The sequence below is a fragment of the Ceratotherium simum genome, chromosome 2, assembly GCF_057802395.1.
Source record: "Ceratotherium simum simum isolate JZ-2026a chromosome 2, ASM5780239v1, whole genome shotgun sequence".
Lineage (NCBI taxonomy): Eukaryota > Metazoa > Chordata > Mammalia > Perissodactyla > Rhinocerotidae > Ceratotherium > Ceratotherium simum.
This window is the reverse complement of record NC_141901.1, coordinates 97,116,493-97,132,669: the sequence shown is the minus strand read 5'-3', so window position 1 is coordinate 97,132,669 and position 16,177 is coordinate 97,116,493. Positions and strand designations below refer to the sequence as shown.

The following is a 16,177-nucleotide window of genomic DNA, read 5'->3' as shown; positions in this document are numbered from 1 at the left end:
CCCACGTGTTAACAGTCGATCCGTCTTGCCTTCTCTCTCTGCCTTCTCTCCCTCTCTGCCTTTGGCCCTAAGCGACCCCTAGTCTACCTTGGGTCTGGATAAAATTGAGTGGGTGGGTCTGTACATGGACTGAATGGCCGGTTCTGTTTGCCAGGCAGAGGAAGTTACATCTGGCAAGGGAGGTCCCTAGAGCATGAGAAGCAAAGGCAAAGTGTTGAGTCAAGAGAGGAATTAGTGTCCCATTCTTCTGTGCGCACCGTCCTGAGCCCCGGAGACGCAGAGTTGAAGATGTCCCCATTCTCAAGGAGCCTCAAGTTGAATGGGGAAAGATTGACACAAAAAAAGACAGTCAGCACTAGGTATTGTAAGAGCTGATACCCAAGAAAAAGAGATGGCTGTGGACGCCCAGAGCAGGGGCCAAGCCCCAGCCTCAGGGTGGGGGCCGGGGGCTGTGTGGGAGGGGTGGTATGGCCAGCAAAGGCTTTCTGCAGGAGATGAGTCTATTTTTCTCAGCAGGCTCCCTGTCCAAAGCAGACCAGGCTGTCAAAGAAAGGGGGACAAATTTCTCTAGGAGAACAGCTTCTTCGTTTCCATGAGTGTAAGCAATCAGATTTCTTTTTTTTACAAGCATATTTGAACTTATATATCCAAATGAGTATTGTACCTGCCAAATCGCCACTCTGGGAACCGTATACTCACTCCAGTGATGCATCTGGTGCTCAGAGCATTTTGAAACTCCTCTGTGGCAATGATTTTTCAGCCAGTCAGCTTATGGGTCACCTAGGAAAACCAGTCACATTATTTTATAGTCATGCCTCATTTTTCACCTAAAACGATGTAACAAGATTTGATCACCTACTTTATTCATTAGACATGGCTCCAACCAATTCTTGTCTCTTTCCAAAGTTCAAATCTATTCTCAAAGGATGGAATTTGTTATGACTGAAGACTTTGAAAGAAAGTGCCACAGACTGTAAAGACAGTTGCCTGAAAAAGAGTTCCAGAAATGTGAGCGCCGTGTCAGCTTGTTTGAATGAATACGTTGGTTCCCAAGGTGATTGTTCTGAAGGAGATAACATTCATTTAGATGAAAATCCTCTGGCATGACTGTTTGGAATGTTACCATATTTTATACTGTTGAGGCACACTGCCATGTGGAGAGGGTCTTAGAAGACAGTTCATGCTGAGGGGGAGGGACTCTGGCCTTCTGCCTTCCTTCTGCAGCCTCCGGGGTGGCCTGGGGGTATGGTTCTCTTCCATTCTGGTAAACATCTGAACATGCTTTGGTTGGGCATTTGGGAACTGTACACGATGGGAAGGTTTGTTAAAACACAAGGAGACAAGACGGCCCTGACCCGGGGTGAGAGTCTTGTCAGCTCTTAGCCACAGAACCCAGAACGTGGGTGTGAAGCCTGCGCCCACCTGACTCCGAGAGATTGTCCCATGATTGCAAAGAGGCCCGGAAATGGAGCTGGGATGGCACAGTGGGGTGGGGACAGGGAAAGGTCTTTTGCTTCAGTAATAAAGCTGTGTTACAACGCCTCCACGGGGCCCTTGAGAAATGCACTCTGTGGAGAAATCCTAAAAATGAAGCAGAAGGGAGATGAGAGCAGGATCCACCGGGTGGATTTGTGAGGAAGATCAGCCCTGAGCTAACATCCATGCTAATCCTCCTCTTTTTGCTGAGGAAGACCGGCTCTGAGCTAACATCTATTGCCAATCCTCCTCCTCCTTTTTTTTCCTTCACCAAAGCCCCAGTAGATAGTTGTATTCATAGTTGCACATCCTTCTAGGTGCTGTGTGTGGGACGCCGCCTCAGCATGGCCGGAGAAGCGGTGCATCGGTCCGCGCCTGGGATCCAAACCCGGGCCCCCAGTAGCAGAGCACGCGTACTTAACCGCTAAGCCACCGGGCCGGCCCGGGATTAATTCTAATATCTGCCTTTTCAGAGAGTTTTATGAGAATTAAATTAAATAGTGGGCATGCAAAGGTTTTGGGAACTCTAAGGCGCAACCCAAATGTGAGTTGTTATGGTTGTTTTGAAATTCCACTGTTACTTGGGAAAGTCACCCCACTGGACTAATTTAAGCCTCCTGCCAAAACAAACCTCAGCATGCAGTTTTATGTAGCATCTTTCAAAGTCCAAAACTCAGATGTGTGCTAAAGAGTAACCAAAAAGTAGAGATATCATGCCATTTTGAGGATCTTAGTGGGGTATCAAAATTAGCTCTTTTACATTAGAATGTTGTTGCAGTATAACTTTTGATGTCAGACAGACTTGAGTTAGATTCTGGATATGCTGTTTATTTGCTATTTAATCTCGGGCAAACTGCTTAAACTCTTGTTTTCTATACTCGTTTGTAAAATTAAAGTAACATGTCACAGAGGCGTGTTTAGGGAATAGTAAGATAATGCATAGGAGATTACCTAGCATGATGTCTCACATGTAGCCATAGTAAGCAGGTTGCCGTGCTGGGCAGTGGGGATTGTGATGGGAAATAAGGACACTTTAAAGTTCTCTTTGCTAATCGTCCCCCAGCCAGCCCCCACCTTCTCAGTTTCACTTCTCTTCTTCCCAGCTTTGCCAATGACCCATCAAGATGCTCCACACCTGTCAGCCTATAAATTTCAGAACAGAAGTGTCTGTCTTTTTTTTTTTGCTGAGGAAGATTCACCCTGAGCTAACATCTGTTGCCAGTCTTCCTCTTTTGGTATGTGGGTCTCTGCCACAGCATGGCCACCAAAGAGTGGTGTAGGTCTGTGCCTGGGAACCGAACCTGGGCCACTGAAGCAGAGTGTGCCGACCTTAACCAGTAGGCCATGGGGCCACCCACAGAAGTGTCTTTCTTATAGAGAGTAAGTGTTTCACGCCCAGGGCCTGGGGTGGGGTGGGGGACCTTCTCTGTTTAACTTTAGGTTTTCAGTAATATATTATCGGCCTGATACTCAGTTATCTCATCTCAAAAGAAGATAGCAGCCAGCCCCCAAAATAAGCAGAATTGTCCTTGAGTAGCTTAAGTCCCAGTCGCAGTGTGTGGTCTGCCCAGTGGGGTTCTAGGGTAGCAGTTCTGGTAAGCAGTGGGTCGGGCCCACTTGCTGCAGCAGCTTCTCCTGAACGGTATTTGGGGAGATGCTTTCCATCCCTCCCACGTTTATTGAGCATTTTCTCAGTGCTCAGTGCTGGGCTGTGCATTTGGGGCAAACACAGTGCACCAGACCATCTCCAGCTCCCAGCGGAGCTCGCCGTCCCGTGGGCGTTACAGGTGCCTCCCTCAGTGTCATTGGGAGCCCTGGGGGGAGTGTCGGGGAGTGGTCAGAGGAAGCTTCCAGGGGAGATGTATTCGAGCCAAGTCCTGAAGGGTGATGAGAAGGAAGCCCGGAAAACATGGAGATGTTCTACGTAGAGGGAGCAGCGTGGGCAAAACCAGGAGGCCGTTGTGGAAAGTGAGCCCATAGGCTTACACCTGAAAATGGAGCTCGTCCCAACTCCTGCCTGGCAGGAAGGCGGGGGCGGTGAGGCAGCCAGCGATGAGCGAGCCCCACACCGGTCCTCACCCTGAGCCTTGCTTTCTGTTATACACAGGCCAGTCTAAGACCCAGTCTGAGGATTGTCTGTGAGAGTCTTGGGGACTTTGGTTAGCAAGCCTGAAAAGCTGTTTATAAGGGGACCGGGTCGCAGTATTTGTCCAGTAACTCATGCAGGCTCTCTCCATTTGCTGGGACTGTCTGTCTTCAACCAGCAGAGGACGGGACACATAAGCGCCTGTATGTGACCTGACATTTCATCAGGGCAAGTCTTTAACTTGGATTGTTGATCCAAATCCGTGTTGTAGAAGGAATGACATACAGGTCACTAAGTTAAATGACACATTTACAGACAAACATTTAAGAAAAAACAGACGTCCGGTCTCTCTGTGCTGTTTCCTGTAGCTTAGCTCTCCCTCTGCAGGGGAGAGTGGAGGGGCTGGGATGCAGGGTTGGCGGGACCCCCTTTTTCTCCTGTTTGCTCTGGTCTCCGTCTCTCTCAGTCAACTGCTTCTCTGTCCCACAGTTCAGTGCACTTTCTGGAACAAGCACCATGAAGACCTCTCTGTCTCTCTGCTTATAATTACCCAGGGCTCCCCTTGGCAGTGGTACAAGCTTTTGGCTTCAACCACACAGACTAACCAGCTGGACTAACCAGCTCTACTTCCTTCACTATTGCAAGTTCTAGTTCTGTTCCTAAGTGTTATTGCACAAGTCTGTGTGCTGTAAAAACTACCTAAAATGCCACTTCTCAGGCGGAGGGCACTCTGTTGCGGATGCCTTGTGCTTTGGGAAGTTATAGTTGAGGTTGGTCTCAGGAGGGACCACATGGTTGACTGCTGCCTGCAAGAACTCACCTCTGTTCATCAACCAGAGTCACAGGGTCGTTTAACTCTCTCACTTCGGCAGGGTAGCCACTCAGACACGTATCGATTCTCTGCTGTGTGCCAAACTTCATTCCAGGTGCTGAGGTTACGAAAGGAGGAGGTCCCTTCTCCTCACCGCTGGTTTGTGTGTACCACGCCATGGCACAGACTTTGTTATTTAGTGAGAAGAACCAAACACTCTGGGGCAGCAGTGTGTGGGGAGGGGTCTCACTCAGACCAGCCACCCTGCTGCAGAGGGATCCGCTGTCCCTGGGGGTGGGCTTGCCTTTTCTTTTAAATCACTCGTCGTATTAGTTTCCTAGGACTGCTGTAACCAAGGACCACAAACTGTGTGGCTTACAACAATAGAAATCGTCCTCTCACAGTTCCGGAGGCTGCAAGTCCAAAATCAAGGTGTCAGCAGGGCCGTGCTCCCTCTGCAGGCTCTAGGGAGAGTCCGTCCCGCCTCTTCCAGCCTCAGAGGAGGCAGCAGCCGCTGGTGCAGCCTCACTCATCTCTGCTCCGTCTTCACATAGCGTTCTTCCCCACGTGTCTCCCCGTCCCTGTAAGACCCCAGTCACTGCATTCAGGGCCCACTCTAGTCCAGCATGGCCTCATCTTCATTTGATCACCTTTGCAAAGACCCCTTTTCCAAATAACGTCACATTCACAGGTATCTGGCCTTAGAAACTCAACATACTGGGTTTTTTTGAGGGAGGTGCACAATTCAACCCACAACATCTGTGCTCTGTCTACCAGGTGAGGCGGGTTGGACAGGCACCAAGGGTCTATACCTGGCATGTGGGCAGTATACCTTTGGAAGTCACCTGGAATCTGTTCTCTCTTAATTCTCTCCAACTTCAAATGAGCTTGAGCGTCCACAGGAGCCATAGAGCCTAATGGGAAGCATGAGCTTCGGCCTTAAAACTGGCGTTGAAAGCTGCCTTCCCAGTTTACCAGTAGTGAAACCTTGAGCAAGTCACCTGACTTCTCTGAGCCTCGGTTTCCCCGTCTGTAAAATGGGGATGGTGGGAACACCTGCATCAAAGGGTTGTGTACAAGCCTGCACGAGAACCTACATGTAATGGTATGCACTGCGCTCAGCCCTTTTTATGGTCTCATTTCATCTTTTCAACAACTCCTAAGAGATGGGTATTTAGACCTCTGTTTTTCAGATGGGGAAACAGAGGGTAAGTGATTTGCCCAAGATCATCCAGATACTAAAAATGATCAAGAGTTGGGATTCAAACCCAGATTTCCACTGTGCTGAATTCCTCAAGGTAGATGGTTTTAATAGAGTTATCTAGAGCTATGGTCTGGGGGGCCAAACTTTTCGTGTTGAGGTCCAGCATTTATTTTCCTGCAGCCTGGTTCTCACGTAAGCCTTGAGGCTGAGAGAGAGAGCCCTGCGGCTGCCCCTCGGAGCCACTGTTCCTCCGGGGAATTCCCACAAACCATGCAGAGTGGAGAAAATGCCCACATTTCTTTAGATCGCTGTTTTAAAACTGTTGTTTATTGAGTGTTTGCCGCTCACATGGCCACAGGTTACAGTAACAGGCAACATGGTGTGATGGTGATGGTGGGCTCTGAGGCAGACTGTGGGGTTCAAGACCCATCTCCACAATCCCAGCTGTCTGACCTTGGGCAGACAGCATGAGCTCTGTGTCCCCCAGTGTCCTCATCCCTAAGATAGGGGCTGAGATCATGGTCTTGATCTTATAGAGTCATTATGAAAACTGAGTCAACGCTTGGAAAGCCCTGGAACCCTGCCCCGCAGGGAGACCTGTGTGAGTTTCTCCTGCTGTATGACAGCCTTTAAAGCAGGTGCCATTGTCCCATCTGACAGAGAAGAAAACTGAGGCCAGAAAGGCCATACACAGGCAGGAGGTTGTGCCTCTCTGCCTCCAGAGCCCTCTGCTCAGAGCAGGGCCTGTCGATCCCCTTCCTCCACCTTTCCCTGCCCATCACAGACGTTTAATCTACACACAGACCGACCATAGCACGGATTCTCTCCTGCCTGGGCTCACCTGCTTTGGAGATCACGGGAGATGTTAGATGGATGTGATCAGTCCTTGTCAATATCTCTTTCTATTTTTGGGAGTTTGGATAACATTTATTGAGTGGCTACAGTGTGGCCGGGCATTGTGATAAGCACTTGACATGGCTTTCCTCCATTACTTTCAGAACCTTTCAAGGAAGTTTTACTGTCCCCATTGTACAGAAACTCAGGCTCACAAAAACCCCATAGACAAAGACGTCCCTCTGTGGCCACCTTTAGTCACTTCACAGCTGGACGTCCTGGTTCAGGCCGTGTAACTGGAAAAATCCTTAATGATGAGCCAGAGAATATCCTCACCGTTCTTCTCCTTCTTAAAAGCCCAGAATCCCGCCACATTTTAATTATTTGATGAAAGCGGACCCCTGTCTGCCGCCACACTTCCGGGGGCGCGGTTCCCGTTGTATCCAGTGAACGCCCCGGAGTTGTACGATGCGCTGCGGCCTGGTGGCACGCCGCCTTGTGAGGCTGGGGGAAGTCGTGCTTGTTTGTCCATTTTCCACCACAAGAGGGAAACATACAACCATGAATGCTTTGAAAATAAAGCAATTCTCCACACAGACCTCTTTTTACCTAAGAATTTTAATACATAGTTCCTGGTAATAGCCAGAATATGGGAAAACATCCTGTTAGCTCCAAATGAATATTCTTCAGGGATTTAAATGAAAATTTTCGTGACGATGCTCTAAAAACGAAATGAGATAAAAGATACATATAAAAATTTTATGTGAACCATTCAAATTGTTGTTTTTGTGGGTCAGACGGTTGAATGTGGTAATTTCTCATGAGACGGGAGTCCTCCTCACATGTGCTTCATGTATGAAGGGATCCTTAAGCCCTGTGCATCTTCAGGTTGGAGGGAGAGTTTTTAGATTTAACCACACAGATTAAGAATGGCCTTGGTGGAGGTAGGAATGCCCTCCATAACTTCTCTCCCTCCCCTGAGTGCTCAAAGCTCCCTTGTGAGCTCCCAGATTAGCATTTTTTACTCCATTTTGTAGGGATTTGTTGACATATGTATCTCTTCTTTTAGACAGAAAGTTTCTTGACAACTTGAGTCTGTCATCTTCCGTGGTGCATGGTGCCTGATGAAATAGATGCGATAAGTTGGTTTATATAGTAACTGCTGGGTACGTGATGGGTAAACAGATGGACAACAGACTGACGGATGCTAAGGGATGCGCATGCTCTGAGGCAGCCGTTTTGTTGTTTTTAACTTCCAAATATGCTTCAGGCGTCTTTGAACCTGGGAACCTGGAAGCCATTGGTCCTTGTGATTCTTCTGGCCTCAGACCTTCTTTATAGTTCACTGCAATTTCTACTCTTCTCTAAAGGACCTTCCCTGACGCTAGACAGCGTAATAGATAGGTAGGAAACACAGCTGCGTGTTTTCAGATTGGTCCAGGGCGATAATAAAAGCTAACACGCAGGCTAACGAGGCGCGAGAACCAGCCAGTGCTCGTTAAGTCATCGTGTCTTTACACAACAAACCTACGCAGTGGGTGCTATTTCCTCTTTTGTTTTTTTTTTTTACTCTCCTTAAGAGATGCATTTTTTGAAAAATTAGGTATAATTGACATATAACATTCTATTGGTTTCAGGTATACACATAATGATTCGATATTTGTATATATTACAAAATGATCACCACAATAAGTCTTAAGTAGGTACTATTTTCAATCCCCAATTTAAAGATGAGAAAATGGGGGCACCAAGAGGTTAACTACTTTGCCCAAGGTCACCCAGCTAGTCAGCGGTACTCTGCCTGTCTCCTTGCTGTTGACTGAGGTTGTTCAAAGGGAGGAGGGGAAGAGGTTTCCACCAAGAGGACTAAGGATAAGGCTGGAGAGGGGTCTCCAGAAGGCCAAGGATAGGGGGAGACGGGAGCGCCCAGGCAGCTCCTCTCCGTCTCTCCTGTTTGTCTCAGAACATCTGCTTCATATCCTCTCTCTCTGCTGACTCACTGGTCAGTGCAAGTTGGTTTGTTTTGTGTTTTGGTGATCTTAGTTACAAACTCATTTATTCAAACTCCTATGAATATTTCAAATTTATAACTCAAATACGTTTATTTTCTTTTTAAATTCTTAGGCTAACAAGCAAAACTTTTGAAGTATTCACGTTCTCGTATAATCTAACGATGCCAGCTGGCACTTGCGCAGGGCGTCCCGTACCAGCCCTGGTTTGGCAGCTGCCTGTACATCACCTCATTCAGCCATGGCTGCAGTAGCAAGTGAGGAAGGGGGACTGCTGGTCTCCCCACGTTCACAGATGAGGAAACGGAAGCACAGTGAGGTCACACGGCCAGTGACTGGCAGAGCTGGGGTCCAACCCTGTCAGTCTGGCCTGAGAGTCCATTTCCTGAGATACTACAGTAAACTGCCTGCATCTGATGATTTAAACTTATAAATATGGTACATTCAAAGTTTTCTTGAATGTTCCAATAATGTTTATAATGTTGATAAAATTCTCTTACCCTCTTGAACTTGACATGCTAAGTCAAAACAAGTTACTCAACTACACATTATAAATTGGAATTACAAGGCTAATCTCTTAGATAAACTAATATCCCAAATTCTCTTAACATACTTAAAATACCAAATATACGTAGATTTCCTCCCAAACTTACTGCAAAAATATGAATACTGTAAGTTTGATTTATTTTATTATCTGTATACTGCGAGTTTGATTTACTTCATATCTACACTTAATTCTAAATCTTTCTGTGTTTAAAAATGCCCACTTTAAAACCCCTCCTCTCACCCCAAGCAGTTAGGAGTCACCTTTCCAGTTGAATTGGGGGTGATGTTGTTGGCAGGCCAAGGTGCGTGTGGACCGGAGAGCTGGCTATGGAACCACCCCAGTCCAGACGCCCGGGCCAGTAGGGAGTCTCTGGTGGCTTGTGTTCACAGACCACGTGCCCTAATCGTCATGTCTCGTGAGTCTACAGCCCCTACCCTCTTCAGAAGGTTCATCTGACCTATTTTCTGCTTGATTCTGTTCTGAATTCTTTGCCAGTTCTTCCTCTTCATCAGGCCCACAGCTCTTAGAGATGTCTAAACGATCCCGAGTTGGATCCTGCATAGCTCTCATGTATTCTCACGTATCGTCTGGCTGTCCATCACAGTTCTGTGGATAGTCTCATGACACGGCTGTCCCTGCCCTACAGCTCCTGCGTTTACCTGTCTGCCTAGTTCAAGAACTAACCGAGTCTGACTATACGCTTTTGAGTCCTAATTCTGGATTCCTAGGAGAGAAAATAGGATTGGTCCAGCTTTGGTCAGGTGTGCATGCTGGTGATCCTGGAGTCCACTCTGGTGGGATGGGGTAGGGGACAGTTCTCAGAGAAGAGAGGGAATGAGTGGAAGACACTATGTGGAGAAGGGGTCAGAGGAAAGAGGTTGTTCAGGTAGTGTCTTCATGTTGGAGGGAAGAAGCCCAACAGGGCTCCAGCTGGCCCAAGGACTTGAAGTTGAAGTCCTGTAGGAGGCCGGCAGAAAAGCAGCTCTGGACAAGATCACCTTGACCAGAATCCTCAGAGCCACCCCAGCTGAGAAAGGAATCCCTTTTGTGAGCCTTGGTTAATCTTTTTCCAGTCTCTCCTTCTCCAAGCTATTCGATGCACCACTGGTAGCCAGTCAACTTTCCGAAAGCATATTGGTTTGTATTCCTCCTGCTAAAAAATTTCCATAGCTTCCAGTGCCTACAAAATAAACTTTAGCGTGGTTCATGAGACTCTGCTATCTTGCCCCAACGATTTCTCCAGCCTCACCCCGTCACTGCAGCCTCTTGACAGCCATAGCCCTACATGCACCTCCAGGACAGCACCAGGCTACCTCGCTGTGATGGCTCCTCTTTGAGAGGAACTTCTGTAGAACAAAGGTCCATCCACCTTCCTTCTACCTCCATCTCTGCTCAGAATGTGAAAAAAAATTCATATCTTCACATGATTTTCTAGTTCGCTAAGGCTTTCATGGACATTTGGTGAGGTCATCTTCACAAAAACCTTGTGAGCAGGTGTTGTTACCCCACTTTGGAGATGAGGAAATTGGGGACTGAAAGGGTGAGGGGCTAATGTTTACTGAGTCTGCTGCGTGCCAGACAAGCACTGAGTGTTTTCACATGTTACCTGATGCAGTTCTCAGAACAACCGTGAGAGCTGTCCCCATGTTACAGCTTCAGTTCAGGTAAGTAACTTTCTCAAGATTATACCTCTCTTACATTTTAGACAAAGATCTGAGCCCTGGTTGTGTCTGGCTCCTAAACCTGTGGTCTTTGCACTATCCTGCAACGCCTAGCCTGCGGCCGGTGATTACCACGTGTTTCCGTTCTGTTGGTTGGAGAAATGAATGACTCTTTCCCAGCTATGTTCAAACGCCCCGACACTCAGGGGCAGGCACCTGCAGCCATCGAAGTGCAGGGCCTCAAGCTGGGGCCTGCTGATCCCGGCTGCTTTTAGCCCAGTTAGTAGCTTTCTTTCGAGTGCTTGCGCCTAGAGACGGGGTTGGAGGTTCTGTCCCCTGTGCCCGCTCCTGTGGCATTTACTGAAGATGAACTCTTGGTGTGAAGAGGGGAACCCATTCAGACCCCAGGGCCAGCCCTCACATGACCCCTGGGACACAGTAGTTAAGTACCCAATAAATATTTATTGATGGAAAGAAAGAATGAATAAAGGAATGGCAAGTCTTCAGTTTCTGCTGTCTTCTACTAGGAAGGTCTCATTGCGGATCACAATGGGAGCTGGAGTCTTTGCGAGGCCGGGAGCGAAAGGGTTTGTCGTAACTCTGCCATTGTGAAATTGATTGGACCCCAGACCAGCATGAAAGTTCTTCGTCTGAAGGGAGTAATCCTTAAATCTCCCGTATGGTTTAAATGTAATTTGTGTCATTGTGAAGGAGTACTGGCAATGCAGGCGAATTCATGAGGCCAAATTGGGTTCGCTATGCTCGACAGTAACGTTTCCGAAGATGAAGTTCAACCTTTGCTGGAGAGCTAAAACAAATGAGTTTCTTAATAGCGGCCCCACTTCGTCTGAGCGTCTTAGGAAGCCTAATGTTTTAACGCCTCTTCTTTTTTACCGCACTTCACAGTCTATCTAACATTGCTGCTTCTGGTAATATTTTTATATGGCGTTGACTTCTATAGTGTCCATAAAATTATGTCTCAGGCCCATTTTTAGAATAGAAGCTTTTTTAGGGCAAGGATTATCTTTTTAGCTTAGCTTTGCAGGTTGACAAACACCATGCCAGAGGTGTGTAGTTGCTGAAAACCTTACTCTCTGTTTTTGGGTACAGAACTCTCGTCTGGAGCCTTAGATTTGGTGTGCACTCAAACTGCTGGGTGTTCATGACGTGTGCAAGAGCCCTGAGAGGTGGGAGTCTTCCCCAGTCCGTGCCCAGCTGTAAAACTGGTCATACGCAGGGAAGTGTGAAGGTGCGTGTGCCCACCAGATATTCCAGAGAGGGGGCTCTGGGTTCACTGTGACCTGACTCCACAGGTTAGACGTGTATGACTTCTTGATGCTCAAACACAGCTGTCTATTTCCATTTGTGTAAAGCAAATTTTTACATATGAAGATGTCCTACTGGGGAGGTATGTTTAAAAATCTTGAAGTTAGGAGGCAAACAATCAACCCCAAGAAGGCATGTCCAGTATTTGGGAAGTTGAGACAGGAAGAGCCACCATTGTTAAGTTCACAATAATTCTTTGTAAACTACTTTAGAAATTTTTTTATAACCTGTAAGAATCAGAATACTTGCATTTGGAATACTTTCTGTACCGGTCAGTGTTTAGGTAGTTAGAAACTGGTGCTAGGCCCAAGAGCAGACTTAATTCTGGAAAAACGTAGCTTTTACACTAGTTACAGTGTGAAAAAAACAACAAGTTTTGTTCACATGAGCACACACCGATAAGCTGAGGTATTCCAGTATCTGGAGGGAAAAAAGTAAGCATTCGCCATCCTTTGAAACGAGGTCTCTTGGATCTCATGCTGCAAACGAACCCATTTTTATGCTTATATTTTTTGTGTTGAATATCTATTTTGAATTTGCATAGTTATGCCTTGATGCTTCATAATTTCTCATTTTATGGCATTGATTTGCATTCACCATAAACTGTAGATAAAATAAATAAATGTATGGAAAAAACCCCAACAAGAGGTCACTCTCCTAGTTCCAGCTTCAGAAAGAACTTCACCAAGGGAGTGGCAGCCCACCAGCAGAGAATATGCTGGAATGTGTGGCAAAGAAGCTTCGATTGGGGATGTCAGAGCACCCTGTGACAAGTGCCCCTGAGTCTTCCTGGAATTTCAAGATCTTGTTAAGAAAACTCCCAATTATGTGATTGGTTGCTCTGTTATTCCCAATGAAAAGATTATTGGGTTGATATTTCATAAATCTGGATCTATTATTAAATATGTCAAGACACATATGCTGGCCTAATTTGCAGGCCTATCTAAAACCAGAGAAAACTTGGTATTGAACTTAATATGAATTAAAAAAAAATACATTTGTAGTAAGTTGAAAAACAGTAGGTGTGTAAACTACTGTTAATAAAGCAAGCTTACTTTGTAAATTAATTTCTAAAGAATTTTAGTTTTAAAAACTAAATAAGAAGCAAAAATAAGCTATAAAAATCAATTGTCTTTTGGCCGACTGGTTTTCGACTTAATGGACGTGTCTTGTGAACTGTTTTAATGTACGTCTCGAGATCGTCCCTGCGCGTGGCCAGCCCCGTTTGTCGTTTGAGGAGCCCAGGCTGTCTTGCCAGTGGCCCGTTCTCTGCTCGTGGGCCCGTGGGTCCTGCTGGTCCTGCGCAGAGCGGCCCTGGAACATGGGCGTTCTTGCCTCGGAGGGGCAGTCTGCTCCTTCCACTGCCTTTCGCTTTCAGACCGTGCTTGACAAGCTCGTAGAAGAATGCTTAGATTTGGTTTCTCAAGGGGTTATTCACTTTTCCCTTGGAAACCTTGGCTTCTCTGTGCACGTCAGACTCCCCAAACGTGTGGTGTAACTAGTCCTGGTTTACTGTTTAAGCATGGCAACAAGTTCAGCAAAACCTTGACATTGGAGCTTCTTCGTTGTTTTTTTTTTGTGTGAGGATTAGCCCTGAGCTAACATCTGATGCCAATCCTCTCCTTTTTTCTTGAGGAATACTGGCCCTGGGCTAACATCCGTGCCCACCTTCCTCCACTTTATATGGGACGCCGCCACAGCATGGCTTAGCAAGTGGTGCGTTGGTGCACGCCCAGGATCCGAACCTGCAAACCCCGGGCCGTTGCAGCGGAGTGTGCGCACTTAACTGCTGCGCCACCGGGCCAGCCCGACATTGGAGCTTCTTAATTGGCAAATTCTGCTGAATCAGATAAAGAACACACACGTACGCATTAAAATAGATGATTAGGGGCCGGCCCCGTGGCTTGGCGGTTAAGTGCGCGCGCTCTGCTGCTGGCGGCCTGGGTTCGGATCCCGGGCGCACACCGACACACCGCTTCTCCGGCCATGCTGAGGCCGCGTCCCACATACAGCAACTAGAAGGATGTGCAGCTATGACATACAACTATCTACTGGGGCTTTGGGGGAAAAAATAAATAAAATCTTTAAAAAAAAAATAGATGATTAATAAAATCTCAGGGATCAAATGGGAATGGATATTACATTCATTCACGTAGAATGTTTTTAAATGTCTTAGCTTCTTCAAATGTGAAGAACTTTAACTGCTTCACTAAAAATGTTTTCTTAGGGCCAGCCCTGGTGGCCTAGTGGTTAAGTTCAGCTCATTCTGCTTTGGCGGCCCAGGTTCGGTTCCCGGGTGCAGACCTACACCGCTCGTCTGTCAGTGGCCATACTGTGGTGGCGACTCACACACAAAATAGAGGAAGATTGGCACAGATGTTAGCTCAGGGCGAATCTTCCTCAGTAAAAAAAAATACATATTTTCTTAAAAGTCGAGTCTATTTAAAACTGAGAACATGAAAACACAAATTTAATCTCATGTTCATACTATTTTTCCAAATAATAATTGGATCAAACCTCATGCACTCAGAAAAACCTACTTTCCCCCCTGTTCTGCTTACATTTTCAGGCAGAGCTGGTGCATCTTCATCCCCACTTTTTTGTAAGTTCAGGGGGATGACCAAGGTCTTGGTCCTCCAGAGTGTATTTGTAGCATCTGTTCTTCTAGAACTGAGTACTATTTTGTTAATTCTTTGGTGGCCAATGAATAAATCTATTCTGTTAGGTGATGTTTTTTTCTTCTAACTGGGATTGCATGTGGGAAATAAAAAATCCCTTGGGTATCAAAATGACAGTGATGTAAGGAAAGCAGAGGTAACAGATCCTGCACTTCCATTTTAAGACTGACCTTTAACTTGCTGGATAGCGTGGAACAGCTCGAGCTGCACATGGCCTTCTCAGTGACGAATGCCCGAGAGGCTCAGTTTAAGGGGAGTCAGGAGCGGCGAGAGCCACTCCGGGTGTCTTGTCTGTGAACCTGCTTCTTGGGGCCACACTGCCCCGTCTTCGCCTGGGCTCCGGGAGTGGAGCCTGGCAGCCCTCTGGTGTTTGTAACTGAAGCCCGCTGCTTGCAGCGCCTTCTGCAGCCATCTCCACCCTAACGGAGAAATGAGACATAAATAATTGAAGGGTATTTGGCTTGGTTATGTGGGCAGAAGTGTCCTCATCAAAACAACTTTGAAGATCTGCTTTAGGCGTGGGTGTGGGGGTGTGTGTGGCCCTTAACTTTTTCACAAGGGGCGACAACAACCAGGAATTAACGCAGCTTCCTTGTTGAGAGTGAGTGTCCAGGCAGGACCACTGTCTTAGCCACTCAGACGACACTGGTGCAGCTTCAGGTTGGACGGACTATTTTGGGGACTCTTGACTGCTTTCTGGACACTCTTGCTGAGCCAAGTTTTGGAAATGAAAGATGAGTGATTTTGAGGAATGGATTTCTGGGAAATACAGAAAAATGGAAGAAGGTCCTCTCCCTTTGTTGACTTTTGCTACAGCTCCCTACTATGACCAGAAACCAGGAACTAGTGGATTACGGAAGAAAACCTATTGTTTTGAGGAAAAGCCGTGCTATCTGGAGAATTTCATCCAGAGTATATTCTTCTCCATGGACCTGAAAGATCGCCAGGGGTCCTCGCTGGTGGTTGGCGGAGATGGGCGGTATTTTAATAAATCGGCGATAGAAACAATAGTGCAGATGGCGGCCGCCAACGGGGTTGGTATACAATAAGTATTGTTATGTTTCTGGCTCTCCACAGAACCTCTTAATTTTGCAGAAATAGATGAAAGTACAAAGACGTGTATGTTGTATACACCTCAATTCTACTAACATCCAGTTAATTTCCTTGTGACTTCAGAGATGGTGTATTGTGATATTACTCCTGAAATCACATTTGTCACATTGGGTGTAGGAATGTAGGTTCAGCTTCTTATGTGTTGTGCTCTGTGCCTGTTGCTTAAAAAAGTACCTGTTGCTTTTTAGACATTTGAAGGGCACCTCTGCCTTAAGCTGTCTTACGTACATTCTAACTGGTTTCGAGGGGCACCCTGTCCTAGGTAAGGAGGCTTTAACGAGGAGGGAGAGGAGGACTTTGCTTCCTTTCAATGGCTTCCTTGTTGAAGTGCATCGCTTGTCAAACAGGAATACAAAAGCCGCAGCGTGCTGCTGTTTGTGGACCCTGGTAGTCGTGCAGTAATGCCGGGAGGGGCTTGGAATGTGTTAGGTG

The 16,177-nt window shown here is 46.8% G+C and overlaps 1 protein-coding gene across 2 annotated transcripts in view; it reads left to right on the top strand.

The window, feature by feature from the left end:
- PGM1 (phosphoglucomutase 1) overlaps nucleotides 1–16,177 on the top strand; it is a 59,376-nt gene that overhangs the window by 11,847 nt on the left and 31,352 nt on the right. Inside the window, exon 1 of one of the 2 annotated variants that reach the window (XM_004431447.3) lies at nucleotides 15,352–15,666. The exons of the other annotated variant lie outside the window; for it this stretch is intronic. Within the exon in view, the coding sequence (XP_004431504.1) occupies nucleotides 15,367–15,666 (300 nt within the window). The 5' untranslated portion in view covers nucleotides 15,352–15,366. Of the gene's footprint in view, nucleotides 1–15,351; nucleotides 15,667–16,177 lie in introns of those variants that run through there. 2 annotated transcript variants of the gene reach the window in all.